At 39.0% G+C, this 21543-nt stretch overlaps 1 protein-coding gene and 1 pseudogene across 11 annotated transcripts in view; both read left to right on the forward strand.

Annotated features, from left to right (window-relative positions):
* ADAM17 (ADAM metallopeptidase domain 17) overlaps nucleotides 1–21543 on the forward strand; it is a 52202-nt gene that overhangs the window by 12402 nt on the left and 18257 nt on the right. For 4 of the 11 annotated variants that reach the window (XR_009566092.1, XM_060309113.1, XM_060309112.2 and 1 more), the window contains exons 3-10: nucleotides 7250–7380; nucleotides 8175–8263; nucleotides 10246–10414; nucleotides 11451–11584; nucleotides 13423–13512; nucleotides 15449–15562; nucleotides 18781–18925; nucleotides 19034–19122. Coding sequence is in view for 10 of the 11 variants with exons in the window: in XM_060309113.1 (XP_060165096.1) it covers nucleotides 7250–7380; nucleotides 8175–8263; nucleotides 10246–10414; nucleotides 11451–11584; nucleotides 13423–13512; nucleotides 15449–15562; nucleotides 18781–18925; nucleotides 19034–19122 (961 nt within the window). In the remaining variant the exon portion in view is untranslated. Of the gene's footprint in view, nucleotides 1–7249; nucleotides 7381–8174; nucleotides 8264–8829; nucleotides 9078–10223; nucleotides 10415–11430; nucleotides 11585–13422; nucleotides 13513–14307; nucleotides 14356–15443; nucleotides 15563–18780; nucleotides 18926–19033; nucleotides 19123–21543 lie in introns of those variants that run through there. The other 7 variants (XM_060309115.2, XM_030844554.3, XM_070046823.1 and 4 more) reach the window with 7 other exon arrangements.
* Nucleotides 2351–3643, forward strand: LOC115846102 (ubiquitin-conjugating enzyme E2 Q1 pseudogene; annotated as a pseudogene).

The raw sequence follows: 21543 nt of genomic DNA on the forward strand, positions 1-21543 counted from the left end.
TTCCTGTAACAAACAGTGCTCCAGTGAATATCTTTATACATTTACCCAATCTAGGTATTTTTATAAGATACATTCCTAAAAGGTGAATTACTGTACTGGATCAAGGGTATACATATTATAAATGTTTATTGATGTTGACATGTTTCCTCCTAAAGACATTAGACCAATTTATTCTTCTGGCAACAGTGTGTGAGTTTACCTCTTTCTTGTTATCCTTTTGCCAATACTAGGTTTTATCAGCCTTTGACTTTTCTTGCTCTGAAAGGGGATGGTACCTCACAAATGTTTTGATTTTAATTTTGTGTAAAATTGATCATCTTTTCATGTGTTTATAATTTATTTTTCTGTCTGCCTTTTCGTATCCATTTACCATTTTTCTGTTGGGTTTATCCTTTGGGTTACTGAATTGTAGTAGTGCTTGGTATTAAGGAAATGAATCCATCATCACATGTGTTACTGATATTATATGCAAATATTTTTACTATATCTTTTTATTTTTCCTAGTTATTGCCATCATCCTTAGATTATTTTTGTTTTTGATTTTGTTTTTTGCGGTACGCGGGCCTCTCACTGTTGTGGGCTTTACCGTTGCGGAGCACAGGCTCCTGATGCGCAGGCTCAGCGGCCGTGGCTCACGGGCCCAGCCGCTCCGTGGCACGAACCCGTGTCCCCTGCATCGGCAGGCGGACTCTCAGCCACTGAGCCACCAGGGAAGATTATTTTTGAATGATTTCTTTTTGTTGGATTTTATGTCAAAATATTGCAGTATAGGTTATCTAGCTTCACCTATAGCAAATTTGAGCAGAGTGGTGATATTAATAATAGCTATAGTTTATCAGGTATTTACTTCAGTAGGCACTTTACATATATTATCTCTAATTCTCACCATACTTTGCATAGAAGTCTTTGTTACTCCCTTTTTGAAGGCAAAGAAAAACTGAGGCTCAGAGAGGTTAGGTAGGTTGCCCAAAGTCACTCAGCTAGAAAGTGGAAGTTAAAGGATTTGAACACAAGTCTGACTTCCAAAACTTGTGTTATTTCTGCTATGCTGATGAAGAGTTTGACAAAGGAGTGGAGACGTAGCAGCGAGAAATGAGTAGGAGCAAAGGAGGAAGGGAGAAGACTTTAAAATGATAAGAACTCAAAGTTTAGTTTTCTGGGTTTCTTTTGAAGTTAGACTTGAGGTAGCCTGTAGAATCCTTACTCTAGGGTCAGACACTGCCATAGCCTAACATACTTCTCTTTCGTGTTTCATAGATGCCATTGATTCATTAAGGAAATGTTAAACAACATCTCCTTATCTTCCCTCTGTGTAAGGAAGCAGAGAAATTTATAATTTAAATTTTCATCTTAAATGTTTAACAGGAAATGTATCTAACAATATATGAGAACTTAGTACCGGGCACTTTAAAGTAGTTTATTTCATTTAACCCTCAAAACCCTTCAGTTAGTAGTTGGTATTACTTCCACGTATAGATGAAGATAAATTAGGTTCAGAAGTTAAGGCAGAGATCAAACAGCAAGTCGGTGGTGGAGGCGGGATTTGAGTCAGGTATGTCAGAATCCAAAGCCCATACCCTTTCTTTTCTGTTCTGCTGTGTTATTGAAGCTTAAAAGAAAAAAAAAATGGGATACTTGAAATGATCAAATTGTAGAGTGCTGAACTGCCTATATGAAGCCACTCATTATTTGATGGTGATGGTAAATGAGATGTTCTGTTTTTAGATGGTAGACGGAAGCAAAATAATTTAAGATCATAACATTAAATTTTGATGTGATTATTAGTGGTTGAAAAAGCATGGAAACACTGAGAGATTGTATGATGAGTTAAAGAGTAATCTTATGGGGAAAAAAAACTTTGAAATTTACCCAGAAGTTACATTCCCTCTTTTTTATAAATCAAGAAATAGTATTACTATTAAAGTAATGAGGGCGGTGGCGGCGGAGGCCGGAGGCTCCCAGCTCGCCGGCCCCGGAGCGGAGCGGAGGATGCCGCAGCCGCAGGGGCAGCCGCAGGGGCAGCAGCCGGGGGGCCAGGGAGTGGCACCGGGGGGCGGCCCAGGGGGTGGGTCCGGGGCGGGGGCCCTGCCCGAGTCCACCTTTCACTGCGGCCACGAGCGCTTCCGCCTTGCCAGAGCCTGCCTGGACGAGCTGAGCTGAGAGTTCCTGCTGGCTGGGGCCGGAGGGGCCGGGGTGAGGGGGCCGCGCCTGAACCGCATCTCCCCCCACGGGGGTCAGTGCCTGGGGATCCCGTCTGCATCCACTGCAACATCATGGAGTCGTACCCTGCTGTGCCCCCACCTGGTCAGTGGAGTCCGATGACCCTAACTTGGCTGCTGATCACTATGAAATGAAAGAAGAAGAGCCAGCTGAGGGCAAGAAGTCTGAAGATGACGGCATCGGAAAAGAAGACTTGGCCATACCAGAGAAAATTAAAAAGAACCTGAGGCAAGATTCCTTAAATGGTGCGGTGTCTGGCTCGGTGCAGGCTACTGGCCGGCTGATGAAGGAGCTCAGGGATATATACCCATCACAGAGTTTCAGAGGTGGAAACTATGCAGTCGAACTCGTGAATGACAGTCTGTATGATTGGAATGTCAAACTCCTCAAAGTTGACCAGGACAGCGCTTTGCACAAAGATCTCCAGATCCTCAAAGAGAAAAAAGGAGCTGACTTCATTCTACTTAACTTTTCTTTTAAAGATAACTTTCCCTTTGAGGCGCCGTTTGTCAGGGTTGTGTCTCCAGTCCTCTCCGGGGGTATGTTCTGGGCGGAGGTGCCATCTGCATAGAACTTCTCACCAAGCAGGGCTGGAGCAGTGAAGAGAGTCAGCGACCATGCAGATCAGTGCCACACTGGTGAAGGGAAAAGCACGAGTGCAGTTTGGAGCCAGCAAATCTCAGTACAGCCTGACAAGAGCACAGCAGTCCTACAAGTCCTTGGTGCAGATCCATGAAGAAAACGGCTAGTACACACCCCCGAAGGAAGATGGCTAACCCGGGAGTGCCATCCCCTTCCTCCTTCCCTAGGCACCACTGGACCAATTACCTTTGAATGCTGTATTTGGATCTCATGCTGCCTCTGTGGTTCCCTCCCTCATTTTTCCTGGACGTAATAGCTCTGCCTATTGCAGGACAATGATGGCTATTCTAAATGCTAAGGAAAAAAAAACAAAAACTACAGAACTGTTTCAAGTACTCAAGACTGACTTACAGACCGACCAACCACCTGGCTGGAGCCCTTGCTAGCAGGCATTCTTAAAAGAAACTTTTGAGCCTCCTTACATTGCTGGAAACTCAGCTGTGCTCCAGCCTAGAGCCTCCTTACCTATGCTTTGGTAAGGATTTTTCATTTATTTTCTCTTATTTCATGTACACTGCTTTTTTGGGTTACAGTGTATGATGGGTGTATATGAAAAAAAAAATGTATCTTTGGGAAAACAATTACAGTTTGTTAATTTGAAAAAAAATAATGAATACAAATATTTTAATACTATTTTGATAATGTTATAATTTTTTTGGAAAAAGTTATACCTGTTATATATCACTTATATGTGGAATCTAAAAATTAGTACAAGTGAACTCACTTGCAAAACAGAAACAGACTCACAGACGTAGAAAACAAACTTATGGTTACCAAAGGGGAAGGGGGTGGATAAATTGGGATTATAGGATTTACAGAATGCACACTACTGTATATAAAATAAAAGATTTATGTGTATCACAGGGAACTATATTCAATATCTTATAATAAACTATAATGGAAAAGAATAGGGAAAAAAATATAGATGTATACATATATATAGATATATAACTGAATCACTTTGCTGTGTACCTGAAACTAACACAATATTGTAAATAAATTATACTTCAATAAAAAAAGAAAAGAAATATACACAGGAACCTAGGAAGAGATGAATTCCCAGGCCTCAGGAGAAACAGAAACTGGAGGGTGTTTATGCCCTTTTGACCTGGTGGTCCACTGTGAAAATGACTGCTGTAGACTGTGTGTGTCCCCACAAATGCATCTGTTGAAATCTTAACCCCCAATGCAATGGTGTTAGGAGGCGTGGCCTCTGGGAGGTGATTAGGTCATGAGGGTGAAACCCTCATGAATGAGATTAGTGCCTTTTTAAAAGAGGCCCCAGGGACTTGCCTGGTGGTCCAGTGGTTAAGATTCCACACTTCTACTGCAGGGGGCGTGGGTTCGATCCCCAGTCAGGGAGCTAAGATCCCATATGCCATGTGGCCAAAAAATAAAATAAAATAAAACATGAAATAAAAGAGGCCCCAGAGAACTCCTTCATCCCTTCTGCCATGTGAGGACACAGTGAGAAGGTAGCTGTCTCTGAACCAGGAAGTGGTTCTCACCAGACAATGAATCTGCCAGCACCCTGATCCTGGCCTTCCCAGCCTCCAGAACCACGAGAAATGAAATTCTGTTGTTACAAAGCAAACAAGCAAACAAAAAGTGAAATATCTCAAAATATTTGAAGAGGGCTAGAACTGATAAAGAAATGAAAGTGGGGACTTCCCTGGTGTCACAGTGGTTAAGAATCCGTCTGCCAGTGCAAGGGACATGGGTTCGAGCCCTGGTCTGGGAAGATCCCACATGCCGCAGAGCAATTGAGCCCGAGCACCACAACTGCTGAGCCTGCGCTCTAGAGCCCGCAAGCCGCAACTACTGAAGCCCGCGCGTGCCTAGAGCCTGTGCTCTGCAACAAGAGAAGCCACCGCAATGAGAAGCCTGTGCTCTGCAACGAAGAGTAGCCCCAGCTCGCCACAGCTAGAGAAAGCCTGCGTGCAGCAATGCAGACCCAGTGTAGCCACAAAGAAAGGGAGGAAGGAAGGAGAGAGATATATACCCAGCTAAATGGACCATTAAAAATAGATATGATGGGGACTTACCTGGTGGTCCAGTGGTTCAGAATCCACCTTCCATTTCAGGGGACGCAGGTTTGATCCCTGGTCGGGAAACTAAGATCCCACATGCTGCGGGGCAACTGAGCCTGTGCGCCGCAACTACTGAGCCTGCGTGCTGCAACTAAGACCCAACGCAGCCAAAAATAAATAAAACACTATAAAAAAAATAGATACAAGGTACAGACTTCCAGTTATAACATACATGTTACGAGGATGTAATGATGTATAGCATGGTGACTATAGTTAATAATACTATACTACATATTTGAAAGTTAGACCTTAAAAGAGTAGATCTTAAAAGTTCTCATCACGAGAAAAAAAACTATGTGCGGTGATGGATGTTAACTAGACTTATTGTGGTGATCATTTTACAGTATATACCCCAGAAAAAGTTACGAAAATAATGTTAATTCAGACTGATTAACACCAGTTTGTAGTCACTGTAAATCCTTAAAAGTCAGAAAGATAAATTGCTAAAGGAAGTCTGTAAGTACACGATTTCACATAATTTGGGAAGGATAAAGTAAACTATAAGTTCTGACTGACATATCCTGTTGGAGGTTTTATAGCTCAAAGGTGAAGATTGGAAACTCAAGAAACAGGAATTTTACCAACACTTGGTCCTTTTCTTTACGACATAGAAGATTAATGTAGAAAATGAAGAGTGCAATTCTAGTGATTTTCCTGGAAAGAACATTAAGCAAAAATAGTATTGAGACTCCTAGAGAGTCTAAAACTAACTAATAAGGCATTCAGAAGAGGGATGCTCTTTTTGGTGGTGGTGGTTGTTCTGTTTTCTTTTGTTTGTTTTTGGCCGTGCCACCCGGCTCGCAGGATCTTGGTTCCCCAACCAGGGATCGAACCCACGCTCTTGGCAGTGAAAGCACAGAGTCCTAACCACTGGGAATTCCCAGGAGGGATGCTTTTCTTTTCAAAGTTCTCAGCATGACTGACGGGAAAAAAATCATAACTGTGTGTGGGAAGGTACGTTTTAAGGTAGCAGGAGAAAATGTTCCAAGGTTTTCTGAGATTATGTTCTATTGTGTCTCCTTCCCAATGACCATTAAAAAAAACCACAAACAAACTGAAGTTACCTTGTTATGCTCAAAAAGTTAAAAAAAAAAAAGTGTTGCCATGGAGATAGTCCCACTCTGGATTCTTCCTGGCAGTTTCGATTTACCAAACCTGTAACATTTTATATTTTCAACACCATAGCTGACAAAATTAGTTCCTGTGGCTGAGATAAAAACCATACCTTTATCTTTGGTGTTCTTGGGTACATTGAAAGGATTTTGTAAATGATCATTGAAAATTCTTGCTCACCATGTCCAGTTCTTATGTCAGGAATGAAACTTGTACAAGAGAGTATTTAGGGCTTCCCTGGTGGCGCAGTGGTTGAGAGTCCGCCTGCCGATGCAGGGGACACGGGTTCGTGCCCCGGTCCGGGAAGATCCCACATGCCGCGGAGCGGCTGGGCCCGTGAGCCACGGCCGCTGAGCCTGCGCGTCCGGAGCCTGTGCTCCGCAAAGGGAGAGGCCACAACAGTGAGAAGCCTGCGTACCACAAAAAAAAAAAAAAAAAAAAAAGAGTATTTAAACCAACTAAAGAACTGGAGTGTGTATTTTGATATCTTTGTTGGATACCTGATACTTATTTTCCTCATGGTAATCGTGGATGACTTTTTTCAAGGTAAGTTCTCTTTAGAAGGAGAAAAGAAGCATGGCTGCTTTTAAACATGGAAAGTAGCATATTTATTAATTTTGTGCAGCAGTAAGAGCAGCTGGTTGCTGGAGGCAGTGGAGTGCAGGCGTTTGAAGTAAAAGCCGGGTTCAGTGTTCAGTTCCTCTGTTTATCAGCTGTGGAAACTTGAGCATGTTGATTAATCTCAGTTTTTACTGTGTGAGGTGGAGACAGCGTACAGAGTAGCTAGCACTGAGTAGGTGTTCAATAAAGTATCCGGTAATATCAGTCTTCCCTAAATTTTTAAGATAAGCAGAACTCCAGCTTAAACTATCCAGTTGTGTTTCTTTATTTTTCCGAGTCTCCAGAAAAGATGAATACATAAGCTCTTTGGATCTTCCCCCCCCCCCCACTTTTAGTTCCTTTCGGTCTGCCAAGTTCTTACAACTAAAGAAACTAGTCTGTTTTGTCTTTACTGGAGATAACAACACTCTAAGTACCTTATAACTAAGTAAAGCAGTAGTTATAACTTGCATAGTACTTCGTTAATGTAAACTCATGTCAAGTTTTCTCTTAAGTAAGTTTAATTAAATGAAAATTAGGCCTCTGTTTTATGTGCTTAAAGTTCAGATGCATTCTTTCTTTAGGCATTTTAAATTATACCTGACATCAAGTACTGAACGCTTTTCCCAAAATTTCAAAGTCGTGGTGGTAGATGGGAAAGATGAAAGCGAGTACCCCGTCAAATGGCAGGACTTCTTCAGTGGACATGTGGTTGGTTAGTAGGTGCTCATTTGTTTGCCTTTGTGCTTGGGGGTTAGGTGTCCAGATTGAACTAGATTGTATATTCTTTGTTGAGGGGAGGAAAAAGGGGTGTCAAAGAAGTGTTATTGTTTGTTCTATTTGAGCTTTGTAAATCTGGAAGCAGAAACATTAAAACAGGAGGAAATGGGTATTATCCAGCGTGTCGCACTAACTGGCTATTTTCATGATTACAACAGATTTCCTCTTAAGTCATACGAATTTAACCTTTTGTCTTCAGGGAGGGATTGTCGACTTCCCTTATGAGATTGTAAACAAGGAAGATAGGAGATAAAATAATTGACTCTGTGATCCTGTCATGTATTTATTTAAGAAAATATATTAAACAAGCAATTGCAGTTTACTTCTGGAAAATTTTCTGCAATATGAAAAAAATGGCACTAAAATACCCAAGTAGTACAGTTCAAGACCTGTATATTCTGAATCATGCTTTCTGCCTCCTCTTTCTTACCCCAAAGTAGGTAAAGTTATTCCAGAAGAAAATGTACCCTTGTTTGTTTTGTTCTGTAACACGCTAGATAATTCTCATAAGAGGCTTCAGGGAAAGAGGCCGATTTCAAATGACTAGAGTTGTGGCTCCTCCTTAAGAGTGAGAAAACCCAGCTGCTTTCTGGGCCTGTGTTTTTTACATCTCCACAGTGCCTGGGCACATTCCACTCTGTAGAAGGGCATGCTTGATTTTTATTGATAGTGCATAGTTTATTTTTTGATTTAAATATTTTTTAATAATGACTTCTTTTTTCTCTTAAGGTGAGCCTGACTCTAGGGTTCTAGCCCACATAGGAGATGATGATATCACAATAAGAATCAACACAGATGGGGTGGAATATAATGTAGAGGTAAGTCTACATGTGAATATTTTTATCAGGAGCATGTATCTGATGTTTAGAAAGCCATTATGCAGTTGTTTTAAGAAGAAAAGGGTCTTTATACTGAACTTCTCTTCTCCTTGTATTTACATTTTTTTTTAAACCAGACAAATAGATGATTAAAAAATATACATATATTTTATATATCTAAGATGCTGTCATAGGATGCACTCTGTATTTTTAAGTACAGTAATTGAAAGTCACATGTGAGATGGATAATGGGAAGAGGAACTGCCTCATTTTTTCTTTATTCTTTCTCTAATAATCCTTCTCAAAGATGAAGATGAAATCTTCTTTCCTAGATGCTCTGGAAATGCAAGATCTATAAAAGGTGATAGTTCATAGTCTTGAGAAGTTAAAAGAGGAAACTGTAGGAAACTCAGGCTCTGGCCATTCTTCCATTGAAATCCTAGCAGTAGAAACCAAGAGCAAACTGGCCACATTTGTGTGAGACACATGGCTGTATGTCAGATACTAGTCCAGAAAACAAAACGTCTGCTACAGATCTGTGGGTTGAAGTGTTTCTGCGTCTCTAGGAAAATGAGAATACTCTGGAACATGGACACATATTCTCTGAGGTTGCCGCAGAAGGGAAACAGCTGGAGGATCCCACAGGGGATTTTTATGGCCAGGCTTGCAAGTGGCCTACATCACTTCCACCCACGTTCCAGAAACTCTTGTCTCTGACCTGCCTACAAAGGAGGCTGGGGAAGATAATCTCTTGTGCTCAGAAAGATAAAACCGTGTGGGGAATGCACAGCGTTGTTTCTGCCACAGTGCACAGGTTTGCTTATTTCCTTAGGATCATCTATTAATTCTTAATCCAAAATGGGTGCATTTAGGATCCAAGTTAATTTTGCTCAGATTCCTCACTTTTCCAAATACCCTTTGGGACAATTAGGAATTCTCTTTCCATCCGTATCTCTCGGTTTCACTAAGTACAAAAATGACCATAATTAACATTTCCCTGTGAGATGTTCACTTAAAAGTAAACTCATCAGGTTTATTGAAGTACTTTTGCATGAGATTAATAATTTTTAAATTGAAAAAGTGGTTTATTACTTAGAAGCCCACTTCCCCCTCGCCCCAACCCTCCCAGCTCTAGGAAACCACTAATCTACTCTCTGTCTCTTTAGATTTGTCTTTTTTGTTTCTTTAGATTTGCTTGGTCATTTCCATAAAAATGCAGTCACACAACATGTGGTCTTTTGTGTCTGGCTACTTTCATTTCGAATGTTTTCAGTGTTCATTCATGTTATAGCATGTGTCAAGTACACCATGTCTTTTTATTGCCAAATAATATTCCATTGTTTGGATATACCACATTTTGCTTATTCACTCATCAGTTGGAGATTAGTGTTATTTCTACTTATGTTATGAATAATGCTGCTATGAACATTTGTGAACAGGTTTTTATGTGAGCATATATTTTCATTGATCTTGGGTATATAATATACTAGGAATGGAATTGTTGGGTCATATGGTAATTCTGTTTTTAACCTTTTGAGGAACTGCCAGACTGTTTTCCATAGTGGCTGCCCTTTACATTCTCACCATTTTACAGTTACTGCATTTTATATTCCGTATTCCATTCTCACCAGCAGTAGATGAGGGTTTCTCCACATCCATGCCAGTACTTGTTGTTACATGTCTTTTTGATTACAGCCATCCTAGTGGGTATGAAGTGGTCTCCCTGAGGTTTTGATTTTCATTTCTGTGACGGATATGGAGATACATACACACACACATATACATACGCAGAATCTTTTCTGTATGGGCTGTCTGGTTCTGATGAGACCATTGTCCTTACAGAGAAGAACTTTGTTTTGACTAGTCAGTTTACTTAACCTGGGAATGAATGTTATCTAAAAATAGGGAAGGGATGTTGTAAGGCTTGAATATTTAGGAATTTTTATATTTTCCATCTCAGTTATATTTGTTTTCTATTTTAGCCACTTTGGAGACTAATTAATGATACTAAAGACAAAAGAGTGTTAGTTTATAAATCTGAAGATATCAAGAATGTTTCACGTTTGCAGTCTCCAAAAGTGTGTGGTTATATAAAGGCGGATAATGAAGAGTTGCTTCCAAAAGGGCTGGTAGGCAGAGAGCCACCTGATGGTAAGACTAAGAAAAATATATTTCAAATAAAAAGCAAGCATAACAGTTGTCTTCGGTGGGTGGTTGTTAATTGATAAAAAGGAACACGATTATCAAGTAATTATAGTATTTGGCTTGAAAATAGTTTTGTTCAGAAATTTCTTGATGTTTTTTCTGTAAGAATTGAAAACACTAGAAAATAATGATGGCAATAAAGATTGGACTTTTAAAAAGATTGGGGAAAGGGGAAATTGAATAATCTGAGGGAAAATATTTTCATTTGTAGGTATTTAGAAATGACAGAATAGTACTGTGAAAAAACAATCTTCAGATATGTTTATAAGAAATTAGTTCGTAGCAAGAGAGGTCTGTCCTGTTCAGAAAGAAGAAAATTATCAGTCTTGGGACAGATGAATTTAGAGTCATTTAAAGACCATCTACCCATCTTGGAGAAATATTCTGTCCTCATTTTTGAAAACTTTAGAAAAATATTACTAGCATTTTAGTATATAACTAAATTCTTAAACAGTGTGATTATTTGATAAGAAAAAATGACCTGTTGACACAAAATAATTTTTCAAATTTTTTTTTTTTTTTTTGGCTGCCCTCCATGGCTTGTGGGATCTCAGTTCCCCGACCAGGGATTGAACCTGCACCCTCAGCAGTGAAAGTGTGGAGTCCTAACCACTGGACTGCCAGGGAATCCCCACTAATTTTTTAATGTTTGATTATCTGGATATTTTTACTGTAATTTTTAATTTGTAGACTTCTTCTAGAAGAAAATGACACCTTCATAGCCCAGCAATAGATAGGTGATTGTTTTATTCTGTTAAGTACTTTTGCACTTTTCCTTGGTTTTGAATTCTACAATTTGAAAACCTTATATTACTTTTCACTTTTTGTCTTTCTCCAAAGTGTTTTCCTGTTCAAGATACCGTTAAGGATACTGAGCTCAAATAATATTTGTTTCAAAAATACAGTAGATTTAAAATGTTACTATAAAACACTCCTTGTTTTGATGAATTTTGATTTAATAGTGCATCCAAATTCATATTAGAGCTTGTTCATCGGGTGAAGAGAAGAGCTGACCCTAATCCCCTGAAGAACACGTGTAAATTATTGGTGGTAGCAGATCATCGCTTTTACAGATACATGGGCAGAGGGGAAGAGAGTACAACTACAAACTACTTGGTAAGTGTTTGATACTGGATGAGGTAATGGACAAAAAAGCTCACGTAGGTAGGCAAATTCCATTCAAGAGAAGACTGCTATAATTTGAACGTAGTGAAATGAGATCTGTTTCAGATGCTCTGTCATTCCCTAGAATATTTGAGGGCTGTCACCTGAGGTTCTTACATTATTGTATAGAGATTCTAGTTTCAAATTTTTGAAACCCCATTTTGCCTTTCAACTAAGATTTTCTGCACATCAGAATTTTTATGCATATTATGTTTAGGGAAAGTTCATAACGTAGGCCTTCCTTTATAGAAGTGAACTCTGTGAAAACATCTCTGCTATAATGGCAGTGATCCTGTTGGTGACACGTATGGATGTATGCTCCAGAGTGGGGGAAAAAAGTATTGATATTTGTATGAACTTGTGTGTATTATCTTTGCTTATATGTATATATCAGAGGAGTTGGTCAATTTGGTTTATGTTGTACTGGTATAAAATAGCTAATTGTTGGACTATAACTGGATGAAATAGATGGGGCTTTTGTGGTCATAACTATAGGGCAAAGATTTGCAGGCAGGATTACAGAAGTATTGATGCTGGATTTTTAAGCATTTACTATTGTAATTTTAAAAGTCAAGGGAATCATATTTCATTGACAATTTTTTGGCAGTATGACCTCATTCCTCGTGATAGCTTGGCACTGACAGAAATGATGTTGAGGGAATAAGAGAATGCAGCTATTCATTCGTAGTGCAGAGCCCGGTGCAGCAAAGACGTCTTTCTCCTTGCCTTGCTATTCCCATTCTGTGTTTTTTTGTGCCCTTCCTCACCCTTCTTTCCCTTCCCTTCCATGTCAAGTGAATTTATTATGAGGGTAGTAGGAGTAGTGTGTGAAGTCACTATAGTTCTTGTTCCTAAGTAAGAGAGTCCTTCTTGAAAAGATGCTTTCTTAGTATGGGTTTTGTATTAGGGGCTCTTAGTTTGCTTCTTTGTTCATTACACCAAGAATATGAATATAATGAGAGGTCTGGTGTTAAAAATTGCATTTCTTGGTTTACAGTTACTGTAAGCAAAGAACAATTTCTTAGACGTATAATGTGCTTCACAGCTGCCAGAGCAAACCTCATTTACCCAGTTTTTGAACAATAAAACCTTCTCTTTGAGGAGCAGATTGGTAATGAGTATTCTGTTCCTATATATGCAATAGTTTGAATTGTCCTTGGCTATTGTACCGTGGCTCCTCCCTCAGTAGCTCTACCCACCTTCCCCCTCCCCAAATCAGAGGACAGGAGAAAGGAGGTGTGGTGAGACCTCATTCCTCTCTCTCTGTTTCTGCCTGGTCCTCGGTGCTGAACTTTGCCCAGGGAGGGTCTGGTGTAGGGTTAGCAGTATCTGTCACTGTTCCTTACCTCTTTCTGAAGAAGATGTTTTTCTGAGGTACGTGGCAAGAGATAGAATGAACAGAGTACTTATTTTTAGGAATATTTTAGGTAAATTGATTGACTTTTAACTTTCATTTCTGTAGTTGACTGGAATGGCAGTTTTTAAAAAACTTGTTACTTGATATTTTGGTTCCCTGTGCAGTTGATTACCTGAAATTTGGGATGAACTGTACCACTGCTCTATTCTGGTACCAGCATTTTAAGTTTGAGGCTAGGAATAATTTCTTTATTAGCGCTGTCAACGTAAAGCGTAACATCTTAATGCAAGTTTTTGTAATTGGTGAAACTTTTACAATGGTATTTTATCTGAACTGATTTTTTTTTTTTTTTACCCCTACAGAACTTATATTACATTGCAAAGAGTGGTAAAGATATACATAATGTCTTTCTCTCGCCCTTTTATACACACAGATAGAGCTAATTGACAGAGTTGATGACATCTATCGGAACACTTCATGGGACAATGCAGGTTTTAAAGGTTATGGAATACAGATAGAGCAGGTATTTATCAATGGATGTGGGTTATAATACTCAGCTAAGTTATGTGTTGTAAATATTTGTCACTTGTTTTCACAACCCAGAAACTTATCTTCTACTTTACTCATAAATAAATATTCTGAAATGCCAGTGATTTTTATCTGATAAACTTAACAGTGTTTTGATATTATTTATAGATTATGAAATATTCTTTTCTTAGGCTTATTTTAGGCAGAAAGCCGCCTTATGCTGCTATGATCTCTCTTTTTTCTGAATTCATAGCCTTTTTATCCCCTGCCTTGCTTTAGTTTTCTATGATTATGCTTAATGTCTTTAGTTAGAATTCTAGCACGTATTGTTGAATGCTTAGAAAATTTACTTAAAAATACTATGTACATTTGCAAGGCGTTTATACATACAGAACCATTAGATCTCTTTTCCCAAAAATCTCCTGAGTTCTTATCTGTCAATAGAGTATGTCCAGCAATGATGTATTAATGTCATCCTAATTATATCACATAGTAAAAATTGTTCCAAATTGATAAGACTGATTAACAAGACTTCTGAAATTGGGTATTGCTTTGGACAGACATTCTGACATGTAAATTAAGGAAATTATTGTCTCTATTTTTTCCAGGCTCTTTGTACTAAACTAGACATATTCTTATAGGTTCTGTAGGTTAGAATTTAGAGAATAAAAAGAAAAAAGCATTTGAAATCATACTTATAAATGCTAAACTTTTATAGTACTTGTAGAAAACTAAGAGAATTATTTTCCCCTTTTCCATTCTTTTACTGTTTTGCATTTTCTTTTTTAAGTTATTATTTGAATAGGTAATATATACACGGTACAAAAGCCAGTGAAAAGTAAGTCTCCTCAACCTCTACCCATTGTCAAACCAGTTCCTTTCCCCAGAGACATCCGTGTCACTAGTTTCATCCATATCTTTCCAGAGATATTTTATGCATGCATAGCATGTGTTTGTATATGTGTGTATTTGACATATTCGTGGTATGTTGTACTCTTGCACCTTGCTTTTTCATTTCATGAATATGTTGGTGATTATTCCATTGTGGTACAATAAAGTTGTCTCACTTGTTTAAAATAGCTGCATCATGTTTGAGTTTTAGAAGACCAATAAATAAAGCTCCTTTTTGCTTTAAAATTTGGAAACAATTGAAAAAATTAGGTGTGATAGGAGATTAAAAAACCCGTTTCTTTAAAGATGATAGGTGGGTTGGAGGCTGTGGTTTAGATATGCTGTCACAGTGGGCCCTCACCTGGTTCATCGCAGAATTGATCTTGATCACCCACCGCCAAAGCTGCAGAGCCGCCCCAGTGAGCTTACCACGTGGTGGCAGAGCAGACCCCAGTATCCCCTCTGTAGGCAGGCAGATCTGGAAGAGATGCCGGACACAATGAGCTGAGCATGGCTCTGTTCCTTTGCCAGATTTTCCAACCTATACGTTTCATCTCCTTTGGAGAGAAACCTTTGTTCCTTTTTTAAAAAATTAGGATTAATATGAATTTGTACTGTATGTGTAAGGAAAAGCCCTTATTTTTTGTACTCTTATTCCTGTGGTGTGCGGTCTGCACATCTTATTGTTCTGTATCTCTGAATCAATGACTGTAGTTGGAATAAATTATTTTAGGCTCATGGAACCTAGGTTTTCATTTTTTCCAACTATATAGAGGAAATAAAATTTTAGGAGTACATTTATAAATGTATAAGTCATTCTTTGACATATGTGTTTTCCATACCATTTGCTTCTCAGTTTGTTTTTAAATTAAACATTAGATATTAGAGCTGAAGAATTTTATGGAATTTTGACTCTAAAACTTTTTTTTTTTAAAGAATGGTAGATGGTCTTTTTTTGAATAGCTGAAACAATGACGTATTATTTCAGTCTTGTGACTTTTTTCTGAAGTGTTCTAAGTATTTTATCTCTTTAAGTATAGATTCGCATTCTCAAGTCTCCACAAGAGGTAAGACCTGGTGAAAAGCACTTCAATATGGCAAAAAGTTACCCAAATGAAGAAAAGGATGCTTGGGACGTGAAGATGCTGCTAGAGGTAGGTCGTGGAACCCTGAAAGTGATACTATTTAACACCATTTTCTGATTCCTAAAAACGTGGGTCATGTCTGTATTAATGAAGGGGCATCTTAGGAAAGGTGACTGAAAACCAGGGGCAGCCCACCCCAGCTGATCCAACAGTGACCTTATCCCCTGTAGCAGGGCAGACAGCAAGGTGGGCAGAACTGAAAGCAAGAAATGCTACAAAGCAATGCTTCTTAACCGTAATATCTCTGCGAATCTAGTGAAGTAATAGGCCTTTAGAAAATAGATGGATACCCAACTTACAGATTTTTTACACACCATTTTGTTAGTTCAGGTCTCTTTGAAGCTTATCAGTAGATATTTTAGGTCAGTAATTACCAAATGGTATGAAAATGTATTAGATGGTAGAAGTATAACTTGAAGATCTGAAAGTTCTCTATGGAAATTTAAAATTTTTGTGTTTTTATTCTGGTAACAAATTTAAAGATAACATAAACATTCTATGTCATATGGATTCTTGCCTTGACAAGATATGATTTATCCTTTTTGTCACATGATCTCAGTTTCTGTCTGTGTGTCCTATTGCTTTGTTGTAAAATGACCACCTGTGAAGTGATAGTGTTTATCCTTCGCTGTGTTGTTAATGTGTTAGTTTCCTATGGCTGCTGTAACAAATCACTGCACATTTGGCGGCTTAAAACAACATCTTTATTTATCTGATAGGTTCTAGGGTTGGTCCAGGCAGTGTGGCTTATCTGGGTTCTCTGGTTAGTCTCAACAAGGCCAAAGCGAAATCAAGTTTTCAAAGCTTGAATGGAATTAAAGGATATTATCAGGTTGAGATCCATAGAGTGCTGTATCTGTGTAATACTCTGACACACCTTATCTAATGTGGGTCTGAGATAGCACCATTACTCTTCTAAGGAGACTCAGCCAAGTGTGCTGGTCTGTTAGGGCTGCCAGTAATAAAGCCCCACAGAGTGGGCAGCTTAAACAATAGAAGTTTATCTTCTCACGGTTCTGGAGGCTGGAAGTCTGAGGTCAAGGTGTTGGCAAGGTTAGCTTCTTCTGAGTTCTGTCTGCTTGGCTTGTAGGTGGCCGTCTTCTCTCTGTGTCCTCACATGGTCTTCCCTTTGTGTGTGTAAGGGCACCAGACATTTTGGGTTCGGCCTACCTGCATGACCTCATTTTACCTCCATAACCTCTTTAAAGGAAGGCTCTGTCTCCAGATACAGTCACATTGTGAGCTGCTAGGACTTAGGACTTCGACCTATGAATTTTGGAGGCGGACACAATTCAGCCCATTAACAGCAAGGTTAAATGACTTGTCTACGTTCAGTTACACAACTAGTGATGACAAAGCCAAAAGCAAGTGGCCAGATCTCCAGACATCTAGGACAGCTGAACGATCCCACCTCTGCTTTTCTGTGGGCCTCCAGACAACTCACACCGGGGGAGGAGCAAAAGGGAATGACTTGCCTCTGCAGATGCTCCTCTCCAGTTCTCTTCCCTAAGGCTCCTGAGAGTGTCCCAGAGCCTAAGCCTATTATCATGGAACTATCAAAATCCCTATGTGGCTAGGGAGACAGCTCCCGGGAACACCTCATTCCTTATACGGGGCTTTCCGACCACTCATTTTAAGCATTAAAAAAATCAGTCTTTTTAAGTTGGAGTCTCTGACTGTTATGGTAGAGGTTTTTAAAGTAACATGTGGACCCGTTCTGGGGAATTCCCTGGCGGTCCAGTGGTTCGGACTTGGTGCTTTCACTGCAGGGACCTGCGTTCAGTCCCTGGTCTGGAACTGGCGTCCTGCAGGCCGTGTGGTGTGGCCAAAAAATTAAAAAATGAAAAAGTAATATGTGGACCCCTTTTAAGAAAAAAAAAACCCAAAGCACCAGTGTTGACTTGAATGAATTTTTATCTTAATTTTAGTAACATAAAACTAGGTATATATGTTTTCCTATAAGTTTATAACTCCTATACATTGTAAAACCAAAGCAAACTTTAAAACCCCTACAAAACCAATAGAATCCTTGAAGTCCTTTAGAGGGATTTGTTTTGGTATGAGGTGCTGAGATCCTCTGGAAGAAGTATCAAAGCCCTCCACCTTGCAGAATTGGAGTGTCCCCGGTGCTGAACTGCATGTGTTCACATCAACCCTCCTAGTTCCGAAATGCTATAAAAAGCTCCAGGCTCTTTCCCTTTTGCACCCTCCCCATGACAGTCTGCTTCTCATCTGTGTAGATGAGTGAGAACCATAGGTAAGGAGCACTATACCGCACAATTTTGTGATTGCTGGTGAAAAACTGCAGTCGACCAAAGAAACAAATGCTAATTTGAAAAGATACAGGCATCTCAATGTTCATAGCATTTTTTACAGTTACCAAGATATGGAAGCAGCCTGAGTGTCCATCAGTAGATGAATGGATAAAGAAGATGTGGCGTATATATATAGACATAGACACACACACACACACACACACACACACACACACACACACACACACACACACACACACACACACACACACACACACACACACACACACACTCTGGAATACTACTCAGCCATAAAAAAGAATGACACTTCGCCATCTGCAACAACATGGATGGACTTGGAGGGTGTTATGTTAAGTGAAATAAGTCAGAGAAAGACAAATACTATATGATATCACTTACATATGGAATCTAAAAAGTACAACAAGGGACTTGCCTGGCGATCCAGTGGTTAGGACTTGGCGCTCCCACTGCAGGGGGCACGGGTTCCATCCCTGATCGGGGAACTAACGTCCCACGTGCCGCCCAGTGCGGCCAAGAAACAAACAAACAAACAAATAAATAAAAAATGCAACAAACTAGTGAATGTGGCAGAAAAGAAACAGACTCACAGAACAAATTAGTGGTTACCAGTTGGGGGGGGTGGGAGGGGCAAATAGGGGTAGGGGATAAGAGGTGCAAACTGTTATGTGTAAGATAAGCTACAAGGATATATTGTACAACATGGGAAATATAGTCAATATTCTATAATAACTATAAATGGAGTATAAGCTTTAAAAATTGTGAATTACTATATCTGTAACTTATATGATACTGTCTATCAACTACACTTCAATTAAATGTAAAAAAAATTGCAATCATAAAGTATGGTAGTATTCTGGAATATTAAGTTGATATATCTTTTAGTCTGATGTAACTGTTAATCTAATTAAGAGTACTTTGTTTTTTTAAAAGCAATTTAGCTTTGATATAGCTGAAGAAGCATCTAAAGTCTGCCTAGCACATCTTTTCACCTACCAAGATTTTGATATGGGAACTCTTGGATTAGCTTATGTTGGTTCTCCCAGAGCAAACAGTCATGGAGGTGTTTGCCCAAAGGGTAAGTTTTCCATTTGTTGTATGAATATGTGAGGATAGCAAGGTGATTGGATTATATTATAATGCTGTATTGAACAAGCAGTTTGTTTCTGTTTCCTTTTTCCTGTAGCTTATTATAGTCCAACTGGAAAGAAAAATATCTATTTGAATAGTGGTTTGACCAGCACAAAAAATTATGGTAAAACCATCCTTACAAAGGTATGTTCTTTAATTTTTTAAAGTGTAGATTTTGACTTTATTGTAGTAGGACCTGAGCTATTACATATTTATTTAGGTATCTTTTTTAAAAGCTATACATACTGTTTTTTGTTTCTGCCTAAAAAGATGTATGCTTTTAGTGGGAAATATGAAAATAAAAAGTATAAAGAAGAAAATAATTGTTAGCTGTCAAATTTCTTTTAAGACAAGTCGGGATTATTGTTCTCCCTAAAGACATCCCTTCTGGCGCCCTTCATCTACAGCTCCTGTTAAAGGACTGCTATCCAAAATATATAAGGAATATACTAAAAACTCAACAATAAAGAACTGAACAACCCCACTTAAAAATTGGCCAGAGATCTTAATACACACCTCACCTCACCAAAGAAGATATACAGATGACAGATAAGCATATGAAAAGATGCTCAACATTATATGCTGTTAGGGAATTGCAAATCAAAACAACAAGCAGGGCTTCCCTGATGGCGCAGTGGTTGAGAGTCCGCCTGCCGATGCAGGGGACACGGGTTTGTGCCCCGGTCTGGGAAGATCCCACATGCCGTGGAGCGGCTGGGCCCGTGAGCCATGGCCACTGAGCCTGTGCGTCCGGAGCCTGTGCTCTGCAACGGGAGAGGCCACAACAGTGAGAGGCCCGCGTACCGCAAGAAACAAAAACAAAAGCAAACAAACAAAAAAACAACAAGCAGATACCATTATACAACTATTAGAATGGCTAAAATCCAAAATACTGGTAACATCAAATGCTAGCGAGGATGTGGAGCGACGTGAATTCTCACACTTGATTGTGGAAATGCAAAATGGTGCAGTCACTTAGGAAGGTGGTTGGGCAGTTTCTCATAAAACTGAACTTATTCTGGTATTACCATAGGATCCAGCAACCATATTCCTTAGTGTTTACTCAAAGGAGCCCTCACAAAAACCTGCACACGGATGTTTATAACGGCTTTATTAGTAACTGCCAAGACTTGGAAGCAGCCAAGATGCCTTTCAGTAGGTGAATGGATAAACGAACTGTTACATCCAGACAATGCAATACTATTCAGCACTTTAAAAAAAAAAAAAGAAAGAAAAAGAGCTATCAAGCCATAAAAAGACATGGAGGAACTGTAAATGTATATTACGAAGTAAAAGAAGCCAATCTGTTTGATTCCATCTATATGATATTCCGCAAAAGGCAAAACCACGGAGGCAGGAAAGGGATCAGTGGTTGCCAGTGGTTGCTTCGCCAGGTGGGGAGGGATGCATAGGTGGAGCACAGAGGATTTTTTCAGGTGTTGAAACTACTCTGTATACTTTAATGATGGATATAAGACATTATGTGTTTGTCAAAACCCATAGAAAGTGCAACACAGAGTGAACCCTAATATAAATTATGGACTTTGGTTGATTTAAAAAAAGTGAAATGGGATGAGAGAAGAAAAATATACTAAGCAGTTTTTGGAAACTTTTTAATTTCCAGAATTGTTTCTTATGGTACTCCTTTACCTTTTTGGTATCACAGCATCATCAATGGTTTGATTTCATGACATGTTTTCCTTGGTCTTCCAGAATTTTTCTATTATAAGACACACAGAACAAAAAATAAATTGCTTCGATGTTTTTAAAGTGTCAGTCTGTTAGAGAATCCACTAATGAATTTTTCCAAAGCACAGTTTGGAATCACTTCTCCATATTGCACCTTTAGGATTTGAGTACTTTTTTGCTAAAATGCCAAGTTTTCTTTACTACCATTTTAATATAAACACTTGGTAATCTTCAACACACTGGTTTCAGAATTGGGACTCTGTCTTAAAAAAAATTCCCATGTCTTGCAAAATACATACAAATTTTTTCAGATTCTATGGAGTGATTTTTTCCCCCCCCTTAGGAAAAAAATCAGTAAATAAATTTGTTATTTTTTGCAGTTAAATACGGGAACATTTTTAGCTTTACTGGCCAAATTCATTGTTACATTCAGGTAGAAATCCTCTGGTGATCTCATCGGTTCAGTGCAGCCCTTTAACTGGATTCTGATAAACAAAATCCTCTAGGTCATTAAGATTGTCATTGGCCATGAATTCAGTCACTGGGATAAGGAACATTGTTTTGTTGTTCTTCAGTTGTCTTATTTTCACCCACCCCCTCCCCCGCAATAGTTAGATCTTAACAGGAGTGTGATTGGGGTGAGGGGCGGGAGGTTGGGTGATTGACTGTTAGCTATTGGGTTTACTGGTGCCAGGCGGTGTTTGGAATGGCCAATGTTTGGTGCCTCAGTAAGAGTGTTCCAGTGTATCTTTTAAGTTATGTTTTCTTACACTGATTTAAATTCATCCTTATAATACTACTTGCAATATTAAATAAAATCCCATGAATTCTGTTTAATTTCTGTAATTGATAGAAGAAGTCATAGTCCAACATCTA

This window comes from Globicephala melas, chromosome 12, assembly GCF_963455315.2.
Source record: "Globicephala melas chromosome 12, mGloMel1.2, whole genome shotgun sequence".
NCBI lineage: Eukaryota > Metazoa > Chordata > Mammalia > Artiodactyla > Delphinidae > Globicephala > Globicephala melas.